The sequence below is a fragment of the Oncorhynchus mykiss genome, chromosome 15, assembly GCF_013265735.2.
Source record: "Oncorhynchus mykiss isolate Arlee chromosome 15, USDA_OmykA_1.1, whole genome shotgun sequence".
Classification (NCBI taxonomy): domain Eukaryota; kingdom Metazoa; phylum Chordata; class Actinopteri; order Salmoniformes; family Salmonidae; genus Oncorhynchus; species Oncorhynchus mykiss.
Window position 1 is genome coordinate 67,129,008 of NC_048579.1, and position 23,610 is coordinate 67,152,617.

General features: G+C 43.0%; 2 protein-coding genes across 3 annotated transcripts; both read left to right on the top strand.

The window, feature by feature from the left end:
- The first annotated feature begins 299 nt into the window (after positions 1-299).
- Positions 300-7,130, top strand: LOC110499848 (sodium- and chloride-dependent GABA transporter 1-like). The gene is made up of 4 exons (XM_036945558.1): positions 300-748; positions 3,400-3,534; positions 3,811-3,911; positions 6,999-7,130. The coding sequence occupies exons 1-4, from the start codon at positions 511-513 to the stop codon at positions 7,128-7,130; spliced, it is 606 nt and encodes a 201-aa protein (XP_036801453.1). The 5' UTR covers positions 300-510.
- On the top strand, positions 7,022-22,680 carry LOC110499842 (sodium- and chloride-dependent GABA transporter 1). 2 transcript variants are annotated; one of them, XM_036945035.1, is made up of 11 exons: positions 7,022-7,108; positions 7,621-7,753; positions 9,185-9,319; positions 9,482-9,585; positions 11,251-11,375; positions 12,216-12,328; positions 12,647-12,778; positions 12,852-12,954; positions 17,692-17,792; positions 19,925-20,092; positions 21,555-22,680. In XM_036945035.1, the coding sequence occupies exons 2-11, from the start codon at positions 7,628-7,630 to the stop codon at positions 21,648-21,650; spliced, it is 1,203 nt and encodes a 400-aa protein (XP_036800930.1). In that variant the 5' UTR covers positions 7,022-7,108; positions 7,621-7,627; the 3' UTR covers positions 21,651-22,680. The 2 variants fall into 2 exon arrangements, with proteins under 2 accessions (XP_036800930.1, XP_036800929.1); XM_036945034.1 differs by lacking the exons at positions 7,022-7,108; positions 7,621-7,753 and having other exon boundaries at positions 8,862-9,319.
- The last annotated feature ends 930 nt before the right edge of the window (positions 22,681-23,610 follow it).

Below are 23,610 nucleotides of genomic sequence, written 5' to 3' on the forward strand. Positions count from 1 at the left end.
CACATACAGACACACAGCACGTCACAAGCATTAAATACATAGTGCATTACACATACACACATACGAGGGGGCATTAATGGCCAAACTCAATATCTTTGAATTGATTATGCCCTGATACTCAAACACATTAGTGTGTGTCGTCATTGAGGGTTCAGAGTTAGCATGAATGCACCACAACTCACAGTTACCTCTGTTCTACATCTATCTATCTATCTATCTATCTATCTATCTATCTATCTATCTATCTATCTATATATCTACCATAAATTTACGAGTTAATGAGATTACTCTCTGTTGCTTCACAGCTCCACCTCATCTTCAGTTTCTCCTTCTCCCTGTGAAGTACACTGGTTAAGGACAAAAAGGACCAGACACACTAACCGAGGCTCAATTTGACCGTACATCATTTGACCACACATGGTGGACCGTACATAGTGGACCGTATAGGATTGTGAGGACCGGGGGTTCAACCCGAGTGAACCGTGGTCCAGTGAACCGTGGTCCCGCCCTATGGGGAAGACTGGTAAGAGCACAGTGGACCTCAACTCCCCGACAGAGGTCAAACAGGCAGTCCCATTCGAGGTCATGGAGATGGTGGCGTCCCCGGATGGCGAGGAGAAGGAGGAAGTACTCCCTGACAGGGGCTCCTGGAAGGGCAAGTTTGACTTCCTGTTGTCATGTGTGGGCTACGCCATCGGCCTGGGGAACGTCTGGAGGTTCCCTTACCTGTGCGGCAAGAATGGAGGAGGTAGGATAAAGCTGTTCGGGGAGGGAGGCCATTTTGGGCCTGGAGAGCCAAAACGGCACCTGGGAGAAATCATTGTTACAGGCTTTGAAATAGTGAGATTTCAAGGGGTGCCTGAAGAGGCAGGTGGAAAACTACACATTTCAAAATATCATCAGTATAAAGCACAACCTATTACAATTTATGGGAGTGCACTGTTTGATAAACTAACACATTGTACTAAAAATAATATTTGAAGAAACATGCTATTTAATATTGTGGGTGTCCAGTGTCCGTATTTGCTTTAATGTGAACTATGGGACTTGCGTAAAATGACATGAAAATGAATAGGCATTGTAAAAAAAAAGGAGCTTTCAATGAGTACATTTGGCTATCCATCTTATTTAGTTTTATGCAACCTGAGTGAGAGAAAATCTAAACATGTCATTATTACCATGATGATTATTTAATGACCGACCTTTTATTGATGAGGCTATTGTTAATAATGAAATTGCCATTAGGAAACATCTATATTTCATCACAATGTACAGTACACTGCGCTAGTATGGGGCATCATCTTTATGGACTATTGAGGTCACTTTCTGTGTTAGTGAGCAAATAATTACAAATACATTTTTCATGAGGACTAGATACATAACATCAACAGTGTTAGTGTTCACAGAAACATTCTTTTTTGTAAAAGTGACAGTGTTTTTCGAGGTGAAACATCCTTAAAGTTTAACGAATAACACCTTTCTATTAAGTTCCATTTGTTTTTGAAATGAGCACCTTTCCAGTATTGTACAATCAAATAAATCACAGAGTTGATATTTTCTATTTTTAACATTAATAACTTTGAGAACTGAGCAAAGATTAGAAGCAAAAACATTAGATACTATACTTCTGACAGGTATTTAATCATTTACAGATCGATTTTACTGACGTCATGTATTCTTTTTTGCATTTTACACTTGAGAGGAACTGATGTAATGCAGTGTTCCCCAAACTCAGTCCTTGGGACCCCAAGGGGGGGCCGTTTTGGTTTATGCCACCGTACTACACAGCTGATTCAACTAATCAACTAATCATCCAGCTTTAATGATTTGAATCAGCTGTGTAGAGCTAGGGCTAAAAACAAAACGTGCACGCTTGGGGTCCCGAGGACCGAGTTTGGGAAACACTGATGTAACATATTGATACAGTATTGCACAGTCCCCTTGTTTTCATGCATAGTTCATTCTATTGATTTCTGTAGACCTCATATATTTCACTAGTTCCACCATACATCAGGGCTCAGGTCTATAGGTAAGCATCTGCGTATGTTACTGTCTGTGTCCTACATCCAACTTCTCCTTTGGAGATCAATCAAGTGTTTTGAATTGAATTCAATATTGATATGCATTTAACCCTTGCAGGAGTGTGCTTGTTTTGCACAGCAGCGTGTCCCTGTGTGGGGAGTTGACACTTGATATAGAAATTGTGAGTTTGGTTGTGTGCTCTGGGTGATTTGTCAGCCAAGTTTACCATCAGAACTGAATGGGTCATGTCATCCCACTGGACACACGGTGGTTGACTCAGCATGGTTTCCACATCATTTCAATGAAATAACATTGAACCAACGTGGAATAGACGCTGAATACATAGGATAGACTGCTAGCTTGTTAATCACATGTGATGATGGCCAAATCACACACTTCTGAAATCACCTATTTGTAATGATGTGCGCTGAGAGTCAGGAAGCAAGTTCAGGGAGTGAGTGTTTTAATAAATAAACACAACATAATACTAAACACGAACAACGCACAGACATGAAACAGAAACATTGATGCCTGGGGAAGGAACCAAAGGGAGTGACATATATAGGGAAGGTAATCAGGGAAGTGATGGAGTCCAGGTGAGTCTGGCGATGCGCAGGTGCGCATAACCATGGTGACAGGTGTGCACCATAACGAGCAGCCTTGTGACCTAGAGGCCGGAGAGGGAACACACGTGACACTATCCATAAATCCACTATCTAAAACTGATTGAATACTGGCCATTTAGTGTCTTAATCACATCCGAGTCTCAATCCTTCAACCTTCTCTCGAAGTGTGCACTTGCACAACCCTCATGGTAAAAACTACAGGAGCCTGCAGAGGGGAGAATGTCTCATAATAATGGCTGGAACAGAGCTAATAGAATGGAATCAAACACCTGGAAACCATGAAAACCATGTGTTTGATGTATTTGATACCACTTCACTTATTCTGCTCGTCATTACCACGAGCCCGTTCTCCCAAATTAAAGTGCCACCAACCTTAAAAAAAAGCTGTCTCCAGCACAGGAGGTTGGTGGCACCTTGATTGGGGAGGGCGAGCTTGTGGTAATAGCTGGAGTGGAATTGGTGGAATGGAATCAAATGCATCAAACAAATGGTGTTCTTTCGCACCTTCCTTGCCATTATTATGAGCCGTCCTCCCCTCAGCAGCCTCCTGTGGCTGCTGATAATGCTTACACCAATCCCATGCTTTTAAAATCCATGATAGTAAGTGTGCAAGTGCACAAGTTAGAGAAGGATTGAGAAAGGGGATGCAGACCGTAAGTAAAAGTGTAAACACAGATGAAAAAGGATTTATTTGGTGTACATGTGAAACACACTTCCTGTTCTGTCACACTGTGTCCTGGTCCTGTGACAGGGGCTTTCCTGATCCCGTACTTTCTCACCCTGGTGTTTGCTGGTATACCTCTGTTCCTGTTGGAGACGTCACTGGGCCAGTTCACCTCGGTGGGGGGGCTGGGGGTGTGGACCAAACTAATGCCTATGATGAAAGGTGAGATATGTTGAAAATCCCACATCATATTGACAGATAGTCTAGGTAGGTGATTTATTGTTTGATTACATGAATTAGACAATTAAAGAAATCATATACATACAAATGCAACACATGAAAAATCTTTGAGGAGTCAAGCTCATTGTAGTTCATATAAAAATCCAACAGAATAGATATACACATATCCCAAAGACAAATAATACTTAGCTATAGCAGTTCCTAGTTAGTTAACTAATTGTTTATTAATACTGACCTCTATCTCTCCCTCCCCTACAGGCGTTGGTCTGGCCTCAGTGGTGCTCTCCTTCTGGCTCAACATCTACTACATTATCATCATCGCCTGGGCCCTCTACTACCTCTTCAACTCCTTCAGAGAGGTAGGTGACATCACCACACTACATTATCATCATCGCCTGGGCCCTCTACTACCTCTTCAACTCCTTCAGACAGGTAGGTGACATCACCACACTACATTATCATCATCGCCTGGGCCCTCTACTACCTCTTCAACGCCTTCAGAGAGGTAGGTGACATCACCACACTACATTATTATCATCGCCTGGGCCCTCTACTACCTCTTCAACTCCTTCAGAGAGGTAGGTGACATCACCACACTACATTATCATCATCGCCTGGGCCCTCTACTACCTCTTCAACTCCTTCAGAGAGGTAGGTGACATCACCACACTACATTATTATCATCGCCTGGGCCCTCTACTACCTCTTCAACTCCTTCAGAGAGGTAGGTGACATCACCACACTACATTATTATCATCGCCTGGGCCCTCTACTACCTCTTCAAATCCTTCAGACAGGTAGGTGACATCACCACACTACATTATCATCATCGCCTGGGCCCTCTACTACCTCTTAAACGCCTTCAGAGAGGTAGGTGACATCACTACACTAGAAAGCAGTAGGCCAGTCAAATCAAATCAACGTTTACTGGTCACATGCACACGGTACAGTGAAATGCTTGCTAACTCTCCTCAACAATGCAGGAAAACATCTGTCCCAGCTGTCTCGACAACTTTTATTTATTTTGATTTATTTCACCTTTATTTAACCAGGTAGGCCAGTTGAGAACAAATTCTCATTTACAACTGCGACCTGGCCAAGATAAAGCAAAGCAGTGCGACAAAAACAATAACACAGAGTTGCACATGAACAAACGTACAGTCAATAACACAAAATAAAGAAAACTAGAAAAATGTATGTACAGTGTGTGCAAATGTAGAAGAGTAGGGAGGTAAGGCAATAAATAAGCCAGAGGTGAAAATAATTACAATTTAGCATTAATACTGGAGTGATAGATGATGATGTGCAAGTAGAGATACTGGGGTGCAAAAGAGCAAGAGGGTAAGTAATAATATGGGGATGAGGTAGTCGGGTGGGCTATTTACAGATTGGCTGTGTATAGGTACAGTGATTTGTAAGCTGCTCTGACAGCTGATGCTTAAAGTTTGAGAGGGATATATAAGAGTCCAGCTTCAGAGATTTTTGCAATTCGTTCCAGTCATTGGCAGTAGAGAACTGGAAGGAAAGGCGGCCAAAGGAAGCGTTGGCTTTGTGTATGACCAGTAAAATATACCTGCTGGAGCGCGGGCTATGGTGGGTGTTGCTATGGTGACCAGTGAGCTGAGATAAGGCGGGGCTTTACCTAGCATAGACTTATAGATGACCTGGAGCCAGTGGGTTTGGAAACGAATATATAGCAAGGGCCAGCCAACGAGATCATACAGGTCGCAGTGGTGGGTAGTATATGGGGCTTCAGTGACAAAACGAATGGCACTGTGATAGACTACATCCAATTAGCAGAGTAGAGTGTTGGAGGCTATTTTGTAAATGACATCGCCAAGGGTCGGTAGGATGGTCAGGTTTACGAAGGTATGTTTGGCAGCATGAGTGAAGGAAGCTTTGTTGCGAAATAGGAAGCCGATTCTAGATTTAATTTTGGATTGGAGATGCTTAATGTGAGTCTGGAAGGAGAGTTTACAGTCTAACCAGACACCTAGGTATTTGTAGTTGTCCACATATTGTCCACAAGTCAGAACCGTCCAGAGTAGTGATGCTGCACGGGCGGGCAGGCAATCGGTTGAAGAGCATGCATTTAGTTTTACTTGCACCTAGGTATTTATAGTTGCCCACATATTCTAACTTCAAAGGGCATTGACTCCTATGGTCATAGCCTGGTTCCATATCTGTTTGTGCCCTGTTGCCGACTCAGCAGAAAGCACAAACAAATCTGGAACCAGGCTATGGAATAAGCAGTCAATAAATTGAATAGTTTATTGTCCTTCAAGGAGTATATTCTTTGCTGTGACTTCATAGCTTAACTATGTGACCTGACCAGAAATCAGTGTGGGTTGAATACGTTATAGACTATAATTAACAAATGCTCTAAGAAATATGCAGGCCTTAGTCAGACTTAGTGAATAGAGTTACTGAGGAGTTCACTTAATAGTGTTCTCACTCCCGTTCACTGTGGCTGTTCATTTTGTTCCACACAAAGACCTGAGACAGAGTTATTATATCTGTAGAGACAGTCTCCATCACCACTCTTCTCACACCAGACAGGAGCACAAAGAGATGGGTCAGGGGTGTGTGGGGCGAGAGAGAGAGAGAGAGAGAGAGAGAGAGAGAGATAGGCAGTTGGAGGTAGAGAGAGGAAATAAAATAAAATGGTTCTAAGCACAGAGTACCTGAGACTCCATTACGGGTTATTTCATCTCGATTAACTGAGATGTCATTTGGTCCGTCAACGGGAGATTGGTGTTTTTAGTGTAGTTTTTTACATATAGCTTACAGTAACATAAATGAATGAAAATGCTATTATGTTCTTTGACCTTACCCAAGACCTTCATAAATATAACCAAAGGCTTGATTGAAGCAATATTGCAGCAATTAGATAGAAGGTGGAAAGACCTTTAGTTTCTACATGACAATGAAAACCCTGCATCCATTGACTTCAATTCAAATGACTCTATGTACTTGTGAGGGAGCTTGTTGTGTGGAATGGTTCCTATGACAAACAAAAAGCACATACAAATAAATACAAGCAGGCAGTAGAGGACAGGACAAAGGTGACACGAGGTGCTCACTCCATCAAAAAACATCATAGATTCCTACCATAATAGCCTCCTGTACCAGCCAGCTCTGAGCCTGGGGAGGAGGCTACTAGCATACATCATTGATTACTACCCTACTGTATGAGTTAAATAGCTCTCTGCTCTCCACTGTCCTCCATTATGCAATGGACAATGCTAATGCATATTGGTGCTAATCTTATATGTCTGTCTGTCTGTCTTTCTGTTCCCACCCTCAACTCCTTGTTCTCGTCTCTTTTTGTCTTCCTCTTTGTCTCTTTGGATGACACAAAGACACTCCCTATCTCATTTCTTTCTCCCCCTCTGTCTCTCCATCTCCATCTCTCTCCATCCATCTCTGTCTCTATCTCTCTCTAGGATTTGCCATGGGAGGGTTGTGATAACCCGTGGAACACAGAGAAGTGTTTCTCCAACTACAGTTTGACAGACACTACCAACCTCACCAGTGCCGTCACTGAGTTCTGGGAGTACGTCAAATCATTTATTTGAACACTTGAATTGTGGGGTTTCTAATGGTTTTTCATTTTACATCTAGCCAACATTAACATCAATGAATGAAAACGCTCTTTGAACAAAAACATTCATATACTAATGACCTTCATAAATATAAGCAAAGGCTTGTTTTGCTGATAGCACACCTGACATGTATTTATTAGACTGTTGATGTCCAAAAGACACGTCATTGGCTGGAAGTGGGGTCCCTGGAGGCCAGGCATTTCTAGTGCTTCTATCATTTTTCACTGAGTCATGTGAAAAGCATGGTGTCAAAGGTGGAAAATGTGTGTGTGTGTATATTAAACGTGTGTGTGGGGGACCTGAGAGTGTTCATAACTGTTTGTTTGTGAGAATGTCCTGTCTGTATGTATGGTGAAGTGATCATGTGTGTGTGTATAACATGTCCGAAAGTATGTATGCATGTGTCTGTGTGATCCAGGTGTGTGTGACTGCACTGACCGGTATGTGTGCGTGTGTCCGCCAGGCGGAACATGCACCAGCTGTCCAGTGGTCTGGAGGAGCCTGGTGAGGTGCGCTGGCCCCTGGCTGGAACTCTGGCTCTGTCCTGGATCCTGGTATACTTCTCTATCTGGAAAGGAGTGGAGTGGACAGGGAAGGTCAGCCCTGCTCTTATTATTACGCTCTCTCTTTCTCTCTCTCTTTTGCCTTCTCTCTTTCCTTTCATGTCTCTTCCTCTCTCTCTTTTTGCCTTCTCTCCTTCCTTTCATGTCTCTTCCTCTCTCTTTTTGCCTTCTCTCTTTCCTTTCATCTCTTCCTCTCTCTTTTTGTCTTCTCTCTTTCCTTTCATGTCTCTTCCTCTCTCTCTTTTTGCCTTCTCTCTTTCCTTTCATCTCTTCCTCTCTCTTTTTGCCTTCTCTCTTTCCTTTCATGTCTCTTCCTCTCTCTCTTTTTGTCTTCTCTCTTTCCTTTCATGTCTCTTCCTCTCTCTCTTTTTGCCTTCTCTCTTTCCTTTCATCTCTTCCTCTCTCTTTTTGTCTTCTCTCTTTCCTTTCATCTCTTCCTCTCTCTCTTTTTGCCTTCTCTCCTTCCTTTCATGTCTCTTCCTCTCTCTCTTTTTGCCTTCTCTCTTTCCTTTCATCTCTTCCTCTCTCTCTTTTTGCCTTCTCTCTTTCCTTTCATGTCTCTTCCTCTCTCTCTTTTTGCCTTCTCTCTTTCCTTTCATGTCTCTTCCTCTCTCTCTTTTTGCCTTCTCTCCTTCCTTTCATGTCTCTTCCTCTCTCTCTTTTTGCCTTCTCTCTTTCCTTTCATGTCTCTTCCTCTCTCTCTTTTTGCCTTCTCTCTTTCCTTTCATGTCTCTTCCTCTCTCTCTTTTTGTCTTCTCTCTTTCTTTTCATGTCTCTTCCTCTCTCTTTTTGCCTTCTCTCCTTCCTTTCATGTCTCTTCCTCTCTCTCTTTGCCTTCTCTCCTTCCTTTCATGTCTCTTCCTCTCTCTCTTTTTGCCTTCTCTCTTTCCTTTCATGTCTCTTCCTCTCTTTTTGCCTTCTCTCCTTCCTTTCATGTCTCTTCCTCTCTCTCTTTTTGCCTTCTCTCCTTCCTTTCATGTCTCTTCCTCTCTCTCTTTTTCCATCTCTCTCTTTCTGTCTTGGTGCTTTCGTCTCGGTCTCTCTCTTTCTCTCCTGATGTCTGGGTGTCTCTCTCTCTGCAAAGCACGTGCAAAGCACGTTCACAGATCTCTGTCAGGAGAGGAAGGCGAGGCAGGTGAGCAGGAAGTAGAATGTTTCAGTCCCTAGTGGGGAATGTTTCAGTCTGCTCATGTACCATTGAGGCTGGAAGTTCACCTTCATCTGGGATTTTTAGTTAGTCAATTACCCACCTTTTCACTCCTCACCAATACACCATGTCTGTTATTCGGGTGGTCTATTTCTCTGTTTCCTATCTATTATTCAGGTGGTCTATTTCTCTGTCCCCTATCTGTTATTCAGGTGGTCTATTTCTCTGTCTCCTATCTGTTATTCAGGTGGTCTATTTCTCTGTCCCCTATCTGTTATTCAGGTGGTCTATTTCTCTGTCCCCTATCTGTTATTCAGGTGGTCTATTTCTCCGCCACATACCCCTACTTCATGCTGTTCATCCTGTTTTTTCGTGGGGTCACTCTCCCCGGGGCCAAGGAGGGCATCCTTTTCTACATCACCCCCGACTTCAACAAACTCCTCAAGTCTGAGGTACGGTGGCCCCTAAGAGTCACACACTCACAGACCATATGCTTATGCACACACTGAAATGTCAACAGGAAAAATAAGATATGTTTTATGTCTTGAAAACTGTCCTTAAAGAATGTGTGTGTGTGTGTGTGTGTGTGTGTGTTTGTCTGACTACTTTCCCAGGTGTGGCTGGACGCTGCCACTCAGATCTTCTTCTCCTATGGACTGGGTCTGGGTTCGCTCATCGCCTTGGGAAGCTACAACTCCTTCAACAACGATGTGTACAGGTAAACAACCCCCACAGCCTCTCCTTTATGCCTTATGCCCCTCTTAGTGACCCACTGGTTTCAAACCTGGGTATCTTGTGTGCATGAAGAATGAGCTAAAGCCTGTGCATTTTCTCATGGAGCTAACGCACATCTTTTCTATACTTCTGGGTTCCACTCCCTCTTTCCTCTGTTTACTTTGATTCTATACTTCTGGGTTCCACTCCCTCTTTCCTCTATTTACTTTGATTCTATACTTCTGGGTTCCACTCCCTCTTCCCTCTATTTGCTTTGATTCTATACTTCTGGGTTCCACTCCCTCTTTCCTCTATTTACTTTGATTCTATACTTCTGGGTTCCACTCCCTCTTTCCTCTATTTACTTTGATTCTATACTGCTGGGTTCCACTCCATCTTTCCTCTATTTACTTTGATTCTATACTTCTGGGTTCCACTCCCTCTTTCCTCTATTTACTTTGATTCTATACTTCTGGGTTCCACTCCCTCTTTCCTCTATTTACTTTGATTCTATACTTCTGGGTTCCACTCCCTCTTTCCTCTATTTACTTTGATTCTATACTTCTGGGTTCCACTCCCTCTTTCCTCTATTTACTTTGATTCTATACTTCTGGGTTCCACTCCATCTTTCCTCTATTTACTTTGATTCTATACTTCTGGGTTCCACTCCATCTTTCCTCTATTTACTTTGATTCTATACTTCTGGGTTCCACTCCCTCTTTCCTCTATTTGCTTTGATTCTATACTTCTGGGTTCCATTCCCTCTTTCCTCTATTTACTTTGATTCTATACTTCTGGGTTCCACTCCCTCTTTCCTCTATTTACTTTGATTCTATACTTCTGGGTTCCACTCCATCTTTCCTCTATTTACTTTGATTCTATACTTCTGGGTTCCACTCCCTCTTTCCTCTATTTACTTTGATTCTATACTTCTGGGTTCCACTCCCTCTTTCCTCTATTTACTTTGATTCTATACTTCTGGGTTCCACTCCATCTTTCCTCTATTTACTTTGATTCTATACTTCTGGGTTCCACTCCATCTTTCCTCTATTTACTTTGATTCTATACTTCTGGGTTCCACTCCCTCTTTCCTCTATTTACTTTGATTCTATACTTCTGGGTTCCACTCCCTCTTTCCTCTATTTACTTTGATTCTATACTTCTGGGTTCCACTCCCTCTTTCCTCTATTTACTTTGATTCTATACTTCTGGGTTCCACTCCATCTTTCCTCTATTTACTTTGATTCTATACTTCTGGGTTCCACTCCCTCTTTCCTCTATTTACTTTGATTCTATACTTCTGGGTTCCACTCCATCTTTCCTCTATTTACTTTGATTCTATACTTCTGGGTTCCACTCCCTCTTTCCTCTATTTACTTTGATTCTATACTTCTGGGTTCCACTCCCTCTTTCCTCTATTTACTTTGATTCTATACTTCTGGGTTCCACTCCATCTTTCCTCTATTTACTTTGATTCTATACTTCTGGGTTCCACTCCCTCTTTCCTCTATTTGCTTTGATTCTATACTTCTGGGTTCCACTCCCTCTTTCCTCTATTTACTTTAATTTGTTCTGTCCTTTTCGTGTTCCTTTCTTCCGTGGTGTTCCATCATAGTGCCCTGTCTACTTACCAATACCAAACATGGGTTGTGTTTTCTTCTCCTGTCAGGGACTCCCTCATCGTGTGCTGTATAAACTCCTTCACCAGCATGTTTGCGGGCTTCGTCATCTTCTCCATTGTGGGCTTCATGTCGTACATCACCAAGAAGCCTGTCCAGGAACTAGCTGCCTCCGGTACAGTGCAGTTAGCTCACCCTCCTGCAGCATTCACTGTTGCTGACGTCGAAGTCAGCTGATTAACACTACAGAGTCAAACCGAGCTGTACTGACCTGGTCTAAATATCATCCACTATAGTTTCTGAAACAGTGCTGGAAAGGACAATGTCTAAATAAAATATAGAGTATGTTCAGACTCTTTAGCTGGGGAGTCAAACTCATTCCATGGAGGACTAGTGTCTGTGGGTTTCTGGTTTTTCCATTCAATTAAGACCTAGACAACCAAGTGAGGGGAGGTCATTACTAATTAGTGACATTAATTCATCAATTAAGTACAAGGGAGGAGGGAAAACCCGCAGACACTCAGCCCTCCGTGGAATGAGTTTGACACACGTACTATAGTGTCACAGGTTATCTTCTTCTTGATACAGTAAAAGTAATGAATTGATTAATGCCACTGATTGGCCACAGACTCCACTCAACTTGTGCCCGAGGGTCTGAATTAGTCCCTGATTAGAGGGGAAGAATTAAAATCAGCAGCACTTCTTCTGACATAAGATTAAAGGGGTAATAGTGCTCCTAATCAACTCATCAATTGAAAAATGAAGCCAAGTAAATGATTGGTTTCTTAGATACATGTAAGATACAATACACAAAGGAAGTAAAACCTACGCTTTTTATTCAACAGAAGAGATTTCATATGGCACAATTATTATCATGGTGTGCATTACTGTGTCCATTTGAGGTGTGCAGTGAAGTGTGATTATGCAATGTGGGCTGAGGCTCAATGATGTGGTTTGGTGTCTAACTCAAGGCCCAGATTTAGCTCACTGTGTTTGGTGTGGTGTCTAACTCAAGGCCCAGGCTTGGCGTTCTTGGCCTACCCCCAGGCCGTGACTCAGCTGCCCATGTCCTCCCTGTGGGCCATCCTGTTCTTCTCCATGCTGATGATGCTGGGGCTAGACAGCCAGGTGAGGATCCCACCTAGAGTCACCTGACACCCAGATAACTAGGAAGGGAGGAGAGGTGTTAGTGGTGAGAACCAGACAGGCAACAGACAAGCCAACGTTACAATTCATTACAGCAGAACAAAGAGAATAACAGAACGGCAGGTAGATATGTTACAAGTGGCTTGTTGATACTGAGTAGACATTACATAGAATTACCACTGTTATTTTCATTTTCAACAGAAGCGTCCAGGTGGCCCTGCAGAAGTTGGTAGCCTGTTAGTGTTCTCTGGTGCAAGACCTGAGTGAGCCAACGTGTGTGTGTGTGTGCTCTGCCTGTAGTTCTGTACTGTGGAGGGCTTCGTCACAGCTCTGATGGATGAGTTCCCCATGGTGCTGAGGAAGAGGAAGAAGGTCTTTATCCTCGGCGTCTGTCTAATCTCCTTCCTCATCGGCTTCTCCAACATTACACAGGTAACAGAGTGTGTGTGTGTGTGTGTGTGTGTGTGTTTAGCCTTTTAACAACCCTCTATGGCTGCTTCCCCAGGGTGGTCTGTACGTCTTCAAGCTGTTTGATTACTACTCTGCCAGCGGGATGTGCCTCCTCTTCCTCGTCTTCTTCGAAACCGTCTCGATTTCCTGGTTCTATGGTAGGACACAGTAAGCTTCTGTACCATTAGGAAAATATAGGATCTATCATTGTTGTTTTCTACAAGCATACATCCTGTTTAAACATGTACAGTTAATACTAGTCTCTTTACATACACAAGAAAACCAGCAGGATCAACCGTTATAAAATCACATAAAATAAGTATGTAAAAGTACCCTAAACATGATGACAGACTGACCATGGAGAACACTAAACATGATGACAGACTGACCATGGAGAACACTAAACATGATGACAGACTGACCATGGAGAACACTAAACATGATGACAGACTGACCATGGAGAACACTAAACATGATGACAGACTGACCATGGAGAACACTAAACATGATGACAGACTGACCATTGAGAACAATAAACATGATGACAGACTGACCATGGAGAACACTAAACATGATGACAGACTGACCATGGAGAACACTAAACATGATGACAGACTGACCATGGAAAACACTAAACATGATGACAGACTGACCATGGAGAACACTAAACATGATGACAGACTGACCATGGAGAACACTAAACATGAGAACAGACTGACCATGGAGAACACTAAACATGATGACAGACTGACCATGGAGAACACTAAACATGATGACAGACTGACCATGGAGAACACTAAACATAAGAACAGACCGACCATGAAGAACTAAACATAAAAACAGACCGACCATGGAGAACACTAAACATAAGAACAGACTGACCATGGAGAACACTAAACATAAGAACATACTGACCATGGAGAACACTAAACATGATGACAGACTGACCATGGAGAACACTAAACATGACAGACTGACCATAGAGAACACTAAACATGATGACAGACTGACCATAGAGAACACTAAACATGATGACAGACTGACCATTGAGAACAATAAACATGATGACAGACTGACCATGGAGAACACTAAACATGATGACAGACTGACCATGGAGAACACTAAACATGATGACAGACTGACCATGGAGAACACTAAACATGATGACAGACTGACCATGGAGAACACTAAACATGATGACAGACTGACCATGGAGAACACTAAACATAAGAACAGACTGACCATGGAGAACACTAAACATGATGACAGACTGACCAAGGAGAACACTAAACATGACAAACTGACCATGAAGAACACTAAACATGATGACAGACTGACCATGGAGAACACTAAACATAAGAACAGTGTCACGTTCGTCGAAATGGGTAGACCAAGGCGCAGCGTGCGTAGAGTTCCACAACGATAAACAGCTGTCTCTGATTGGGAACCATACCAGGCCAACATAGACAAACAAATCACCTAGATGACCCACCCTAGTCACTATCACGCCCCAACCAACATAGAGAATAAACAGCTTTCTATGGTCAGGGTGTGACAAACAGACTGACCATGGAGAACACTAACCATGATGACAGACTGACCATGGAGAACACTAACCATGATGACATATACATTTATATGAAATAACACATATGGAATCATGTAGTAACCAAAAAAGTGTTAAACAAATCAAAACATATTTTAGATTTCAGATTCTTCAAAGTAGCCACCCTTTGTCTTGATGACAGATTTGCACACTCTTGGCATTCTCTCAACCAGCTTCACCTGGAAAGCTTTTCCAATATTCTTCCAAGTTCCCACATATGCTGAGCACTTGTTGACTGCATTTCCTTTACTGCATTTCCAACTCATCCCAAACCATCTCAATTGGGTTGAGGTGAGGTGATTGTGGAGGCCAGGCCATCTGATGCAGCACTCCAGCACTCTCCTTCTTTGTCAAATAGCCCTTACACAGCCTGGAGGTGTGTTTTGGGTCATTGTCCTGTTGAAAATCAAATGATAGTCCCACTAAGCGTAAACCGGATGGGATGGCGTATTGCTGCAGAATGCTGTGGTAGCCATGCTGGTTAGTTGTGCCGTGAATTCAAAATAAATCACAGACAGTGTCACCAGCAAAGCACCACCACACCTCCTCCTCCATGCTTCAGGGTGGGAACCACACATGCGGAGATCATACGTTCACCGACTCTGCGTCTCACAAAGACATGGCGGTTGGAACCAAAAATCTCAAATTTGGACTCATTAGGTGAAAGGACAGATTTCCACCGGTCTAATGCCCATTGCTCGTGTCTCTTGGCCCAAGCAAGTCTCTTCTTATTATTGTTGTCCTTTAGTAGTGGTTTCTTTGCAGCAATTCAACCATGAAGGCCTAATTCACATAGTCTCCTCTGAACAGTTGATGTTGAGATGTGTCTGTTACTTGAACTCTGTGAAAGATTTATTTGGGCTGCAATCTGAGGTGCAGTTAACTCTAACGAAGTTATGCTCTGAAGCTGAGGTAACTCTGGGTCTTCCTTTCCTGTGGCGGTCCTCATGAGAGCCAGTTTCATCATAGCGCTTGAGGCTTTTTGTGACTGCACTTGAAGAAACTTTCAATGTTCTTGATATTTTCCGGATTGACTGACCTTCATGTCTTAAAGCAACAATGGGCTGTCGTTTCCCTTTACTTATTTGAGCTGTTCTTGCCATAATATGGACTTGGTCTTTTACCGAATAGGGCTATCTTCCGTATACCACCCCTACCTTGTCACAACACAACTGATTGGCTCAAACGCATTAAGAAGGAAAGAAATTCCATAAATGTACTTGTAACAAGCATACCTGTAATTTAAATGTATTCCAGGTAACTACCTCACAAAGCTGGTTGAGAGAATCATCTGACTTGTGTCCAAACCTTTGACTGGTACTGTGTATATATATATATATATATATATATATATATATATATATATATATATATATATATATATATATATATATATATATATATACACAGTTGAAGTCGGAAATGTACATACACCTTAGCCAAATACATTTAAATTCAGTTTTTCACAATTCCTGACATTTAATCCGATGTAAAAATTCCCTCTTAGGTCAGTTAGGATCACCACTTTATTTTAAGAATGCGAATTGTCAGAATAATAGTAGAGTAAATTATTTATTTAATAGCTTTTATTTCTTTCATCACATTCCCAGTGGGTCAGAAGTTTACATTCACTTACTTAGTGTTTGGTAGCACTGCCTTAAAATTGTTTAACTTGGGTCAAATGTTTTGGGTAGCCTTCCACAAGCTTCCCACAATAAGTTGGGTGAATTTTGGCCCATTCCTACTGACATAGCAAGTATAACTGAGTCAGGTTTGTAGGCCTCCTTGCTCGCACAAGCTTTTTCAGTTCTGCCCACACATGTGGCCACTCCAATACCTTGACTTTGTTGTCCTTAAGCCATTTTTTGCCACAGCTTTGGAAGTATGCTTGGGGTCATTGTCCATTTGGAAGACCCATTTGCGACCAAGCTTTAACTTCCTGACTGATGTCTGAGATGTTGCTTCAATATATCCACATCATTGTCCTCCTCATGAAGCCATCTATTGTGTGAAGTGCACCAGTCCCTCCTGCAGCAAAGCCCCCACACAACATGATGTTGCCACCCCCGTGCTTCATGGTTGGGATGGTGTTCTTCGGCTTGCAAGCCTCCCCCTTTTTCCTCCAAACATAACGATGGTCATTATGGCCAAACAGTTCTGTTTTTGTTTCATCAGACCAGAGGACATTTCTCCAAAAAGTACGATCTTTGTCCCCATGTGCAGTTGGAACCGTAGTCTGGACTTTTATGGCGGTTTTGGAGAAGTGGCTTCTTCCTTGCCGAGTGGCCTTTCAGGTTATATCGATATAGGACTCGTTTGTTCTGGGATTGATTTGCACATTTTGTACCAAAGTACGTTCATCTCTAGGAGACAGAACGCGTCTCCTTCCTGACAGGTACGACGGCTGTGTGGTCCCATGGTGTTTATACTTGCGTACTATTGTTTGTACAGATGAACGTGGTACCTTCAGGCGTTTGGAAATTGCTCCCAAAGAGGTCTTGGCGGATTTCTTTTAATTTTCCCATGATGTCAAGCAAAGAGGCACTGAGTTTGAAGGTAGACCTTGAAATACTTCCACAGGTACACCTCCAATTTACTCAAATGATGTCAATTAGCCTATCAGAAGCTTCTATAGCTATGACATCATTTTCTGGAATTTTCCAAGCTGTTTAAAGGCACAGTCAACTTAGTGTATGTAAACTTCTGACCCACTGGAATTGTGATACAGTGAAATAATCTGTCTGTAAACAATTGTTGTAAATATTACGTGTGCCATGCACAAGTAGATGTCTTAACCAACTTGCCAAAACTATAGTTTGTTAACAAGAAATGTGTGGAGTGGTTGAAAAACGGGTTTTAATGACTCCAACCTAAGTGTAAACTTCCGACTTCAACTGTACATCTGTTAAAAATATATTTTCCTTTATTATTTTCCACTAACCAAAGTCCAAAGTTGAGAAAAGTCTCTTGATGAGGGAGTTGGGGCCCATGAGCATGATCTCAGTATTGTTGTAATTTACTTTTAAAAGGTTATTGCTCATCCAAATTTTCACTTCACTGAGTAAGTCAACAACAGCTGGCTGCCTAGCTAACTCAAAAGCACATCAACAGTCCCACTTGGGATATAGCCTACAGATAACATTTAGGCTGTCTTGACATATAACCTATAAATCGTCACCTGTGTAGTTTGTTCAATGCTCTCTCTCTCTCTCTCTCTCTTTCTCTCTGTCTCTCTCTCTCTCTCTCTCTCTTCTCTCTTCTCTCTCTCTTCTCTCTCTCTCTGTCTTAGGAGCTGATAAGTTCTATGGGGACATTGAAGAGATGATCGGCTATCGGCCCTGCGGCTGGTGGAAGCTCTGCTGGAAGTTCTTCACTCCGGCAATCTGCCTGGTAACTGCCCTTTCCATTCAGGCTTCTCATTGGTTTTCAATGTGTTTAAATCCTCAGGGAAATCATACTTAACCCTGTATCTCAGAAACGCTGGGTGGGTCCTAAATGGCATCCTATTTCCTATATAGGGCATAATGTATACATTTTTTCAGCTTCCAGGGATTTTGTACAGATCCTTGCAACATGGGGCCGTGCTTTATCATGCTGAAAGATGAGGTGATGGCAGGTGATGAGTGGCATGACAATGGGCCTCAGGATATCGTCACGGTATCTCTGTACATTCAAATTGCAATAGACAAAATGCAATTGTGTTCGTTGTCCGTTGCTTATGCCTGCCCATACTATAACCCCACCGCCACCATGGAGCACTCTGTTCACAACGTTGATGTCAGCAAACTGCTTGCCCACACAATATATACATGGTCTGCGGTTGTGAGGCCAGTCGGACATACTGCCAAATTCCCTAAAACGACTTTGGTAGAGAAATTACCATTCAATTCTCTAGCAACAGCTCTGATGGACATTTCTGCAGCCAGCATGCCAATTGCACGCTCCCTTAAAACTTGAGACATCTGTGGCATTGTGTTGTGTGACAAAACTGCACATTTTAGAGTGTCTTTTACTGTCCCCAGCACAAGGTGCACCTGTGTAATGATCATGCTGTTTAATCAGCTTCTTGATATGTCACACCTGTCAGGTTGATGGATTATCTTGGCAAAGGAGAAATGCTCACTAACAGGCATGTAAACAAATTTGTGTACAACATTTGAGAGAAATATGTTTTTGTGCGTATGGAAAGTTCCTGCATTCAGCTCATGAAACATGGGAGAAACACTTTACATGTTGCGTTTATATTTTTGTTCATTATACGTGTATTTTATTTTAATGGATTTTCTTTTACCATTTAGTACAAAACAAAAACACACACAAAAAAATACAAAAAACACAGTTGCCAGACATGTGAAGTATTGCTATTTATCCAAAAGTGAAAATGCGGCCCCCTATACCTTAAGAAGTTAAGTACGAAATGGGACAAGAATAGAACAACACTATGACAGATACAACACTACTCAGTGTTCACAATCAGTCTCTGTCCAGAATAAACCTGTGGAAGAGTTAGTCCTGAAAAAAGGCATGTAGTGCTGTATGTTTTCACAGTGGCCCATAGGGCTGTATCAATATGGGAAGATCAATGTTCTAGACCTATCTATGGGCTGCTATCGTTATTGTGACTGTGTGATGAAGTACCGCTCTCCCCTACTCAGTTAATCACTTACTATCTGGCCTTATTTAACCTATTTGGCTGAACTTATCTTTTCTGGCCGGCTGGCCGAACATGTCCTACCTGTCCGGACTGACTTGTGCTGTCTGGCCAACTTATCCTATCTGACTGGCTGGCCAAACTTGTCCAGGCTGATTTGTCTTACCTGACTGGCCAGATAGGACAAGAGATGGTCCTATCTGGCCGGCTTGTTTTATCTGGCCACCCGTCAAACTTGTCCTATCTGGCCGGCATGCCGACTTGTCCCATTTTGTCAGCTTGTCCTATCTCGCCGGCATGCTGACTTGTCCCATTTTGTCAGCTTGTCCTATCTGGCCGGCATGCTGACTTGTCCCATTTTGTCAGCATGTCCTATCTCGCTGGCATGCTGACTTGCCCTATTTTGTCAGCTTGTCCTATCTGGCCGGCATGCTGACTTGTCCCATTTTGTCAGCTTGTCCTATCTGGCCGGCATGCTGACTTGTCCCATTTTGTCAGCTTGTCCTATCTGGCCGGCATGCTGACTTGTCCCATTTTGTCAGCTTGTCCTATCTGGCCGGCATGCTGACTTGTCCCATTTTGTCAGCTTGTCCTATCTGGCCGGCATGCTGACTTGTCCCATTTTGTCAGCTTGTCCTATCTGGCCGGCCGGTGTTTTTTTTCTTCCGTTTTTTTCGTTTATTTATTTTTACAGGGACAGTGCACATTAATCAACGTTTCAGTAGAAGTGCCCGGTTTTAGCGAGCCAGCTAATTGTCAACCGCAGTCCCTGGGCAGGTTATTATTGGGAGATCTGGTATACATCTGTGATGTAGTCGGCCTGGAGCATCACCTATTACCTCACCTAATGTAAATGTTTCTGTGTGTGCAGGGAGTGTTTACCTTCAGTGCCATTGAGATGACCCCCCTGACCTTGGGGAAGTACGTGTACCCGGCGTGGGGGCAGGGGATTGGCTGGGTCATGTCTCTGTCATCCATGGTTCTTGTGCCAGGCTATGTCATCTACATGTTCTGCACCTCCAAGGGCGGCATCAAACAGGTACACAGTCAAGCAGCAGATCCCACGATGCTCCATATCCTTCCCCTCTGGCCCCAACCCCTCGATAATAGCATGTCTGTAGGGTCTGGATAGATAGATGCTTGGACCATATTGCTTCCACTATACAGATCTGCACATATCAAGGGTTGGGGCTAAGGGGAAGGGGTAGAGAGATTGGGGATTGGCTAGACATCTCTACCTCTCTCAGGCTAAGGGGAAGGGATAGAGACAGATTGGGGACCGGCTAGAAAATCTCTACCTTTCTCATGCTAAGGGGAAGGGGTAGAGACACATTGGGGACCAGCTAGACATCTCTACCTCTCTCATGCTAAGGGGAAGGGGTAGAGACACATTGGGGACCAGCTAGACATCTCTACCTTTCTCATGCTAAGGGGAAGGGGTAGAGACACATTGGGGACCAGCTAGACATCTCTACCTTTCTCATGCTAAGGGGAAGGGGTAGAGACACATTGGGGACCAGCTAGACATCTCTACCTCTCTCAGTTGCTTTTTCTTTCTGGTTATTTCTCACTCTGTTCCATTTTATTTTTTATTTATCTTTACATCTCCCTCTATGACTCTCTCTATGCCCCCCCACTCTCTCTCTCTCTGCCCCCCACTCTCTCTCTGTCTCTGTCCCCCCCCCTCTCTCTGCTCCCCATACTCTCTCTCTTTCTCTGCCCCCCTCTCACTGTCTCTCTCTCTGTCCCCGTCACTCTCTCTCTCTCTCTGTCCCCGTCACTCTCTGTCCCCTCTGTTTCTCTCTCTCTCTCTCTGCCCCCCTCTCTCTGTTCTCTTTCTCTGTCCCCTCTCTCTCACCCATACTCCCCTCTCCCTCTCTCTTTCTGTCCCCTCACTATCTCTATGTCCCTTTACTCTCTCAGACATTCCCCTCTTACTCTCTCTCTCTCTCTCTCCCTTCACTCTTGTAGACTCAATAGTAGACTGAGTAGACTGACTGATCTACAAATCACCTTGTATCCTCAATAACGTTTTAATATGATTGTAGACCAGTCAGTCTGCTTAGTCGGTGATCAGCTACTGAGTAGAATTGATGCTTTCAAATACGGCCTTCATCTCTTTATACACCTCTTCCTTTCTCTCCGGTTTTCCCCTCACTCCACCTCTTTCACATATGAGAAGAATGAATAAATTGCTCTCGCTATAAAAGGTAATTTATCAAACAGCCCCATTATGATGGAAAAGATCACCTTTATAATGTAGTCAAAAGCAGACCTGGGTTCAAATGGCATTTGTGCATGACTGAGCTTGCCTGCCATGAACCAATAGAATAGTCACTACCCAACTAGAATTCCAGGTGGGCTCAAACAAACCCTCAACATATTTGAAGTATTTCAAAGGCTATTTGAACCTAGGTCTGGTTGAAAGTATTATGATAAATCACCTTTAGACTGAGGTTGAAAGTATCCCTCATTGCTGGTTCCCTGTCTGTCCTGAACAGCGTTGGCACAAGATGACCACCAGCGCGCCTTGTGAACATGCTGGCGTCACACACCAGAATTCACACACAGGAAGTGTGGGCGAAGCCGCCGTCTAACTGGGAATAGGATACAGTTGACTCCTGGGCCCTGATCTAAGGTCGGTTTAGCGTTTTTCTCCTAATGGTTAAAATTAGGAGTTTTGGGTGGGTAAACCGATTCCTAGATCTGTTCCTACAGGCAACTTCCACCCAGAATTCCTGACTATGCCGGACACCTCGTCAACACAGGGGTGTATTCACTAGGAACCAAACTAACCAAATGAAAGCCAACAGAAGCAAACAGAATGAAACGGGGAGTGACCTACCTGAATTTGTCCAATAGAAACTCTTGTTTCCGTTAGGAGTGAACGATTTCCGTTGCGAAACGTTTTACCACTATTTGCTACGGTCTTGCTCTAATGAATACACCCCAGTATTCAGACAGAGAGAGGCATCATGGGAGATGCCCTGGCCAAAATGCATCCATTCCATATGTATCCTCTGGAACTGAATGGTCACATAATATAATGGACTGTATTATTGAACAATACAATGTTCTTTCTTCGGTGGTACACCGCTGTATACAATTCATAAGGTGACACCATCTTTTTCAGATCTATACGAAGTCATTGTGGCCCCCTTTGGCTTACGAACAAATACAAAGCATTTTGTAAAGTATCTGAATAAATTGAAAACATTTATTTGTATTTTTTATGTGTTGTGGCTGTTCCTTCTACGATGCTGTATACAGTACATATTCATTAGAGGTAGCGTTCACCAGTTTAGCGTTTTAATAACAGTTTGTAATATAAATAACGGTTTGTAAAATATATGAACATTTCTTAAATGTTTATAACTGGCCCTTACGTGAAGATACTGTGTTTGTTTTCAATAGTGTTGAACTGTAAATATTATTCTGTGAGTCCAAATGCTGTAATAGTGTATGAAATGAAACAAAATGTGGTCAATGATGTACTGCATAAAGTAGCCCTATATAAAGGTACTGTACGAGCCAGGAGTAACACTAATTAAAATGTCTCATGGCTAAATGTGTACTATGAGAAGGGATTTGGTTGGGTATTCTTTCAGTTCAATAAAAGCAAACATAACCACCAAAATACATTTAATTGAGTGTCAACTCTTTTATGCTAGCCTCCCTTTTCACAGATAGGCCTGCTGTAAACCATCTCTCACAATACAAAATGTCAATACACTTGAATTTGAATCATCTCTACAAATGGAGCGGACATACACTCAGGAGAGAGTTGTTTATCTCTCCTCTGTTTATCTGTTACATTGTGAGAGCCATTTAGTGTTTCTACTTAACTAGCACATTAGTCAGGCAGCCACAACAGCTGGAGTTCTGCAGAGAGCTCTGATATCTCCTTCCCAGTACTGCTAAAACACGGGACAGTTTGGGACACAAGAAACAACGGACACAGTGGGAGAAGCCACTCACTAGCCAGGAGTAATTCCTCTCCTAACCTGACCAGAATAAACTACCCACTGGGCACAGATTTCAATTCAACATTTATTCCACGTTGGTTCCATGTAATTTCATTAAAATAACGTGGAAACTACATTGATTCAACTAGTGTGTGCCTAGTGGGTATTGGCTCTAGTTATCGGCTAGAACTTGGGTCCAAAGGTTTTCCTGATCAGGTCATTTGGTCAGGAAAACCTCTCAGGCTCAACTAGTGAACTGGAGGTATATTTTACAGTACTAGAACATGTTATGTACTACAGTCACTCACATACAGTTTCATAGAACGTTGTGTGTACTCTACCTACTCACATACTGCGCCAGCTGAGGAAACTGGTTTGGTTCTGCACATCCATCATCCTCACTTGTACTATCACTGTCTGGTTTGAGTCTGTGTCTGCCCGCTGCACACGCAAACTGCAGCACATCTTCTGTCACCTGCTATCCGTCAAGGACCTGCACGCCTTCAGGACAAGGACGAGTGCAGGTCAGATCATCGCCCACCCTGCCCACCCCGGACACCCCATCTTTCACTGTCAATGCAGTGAATATATT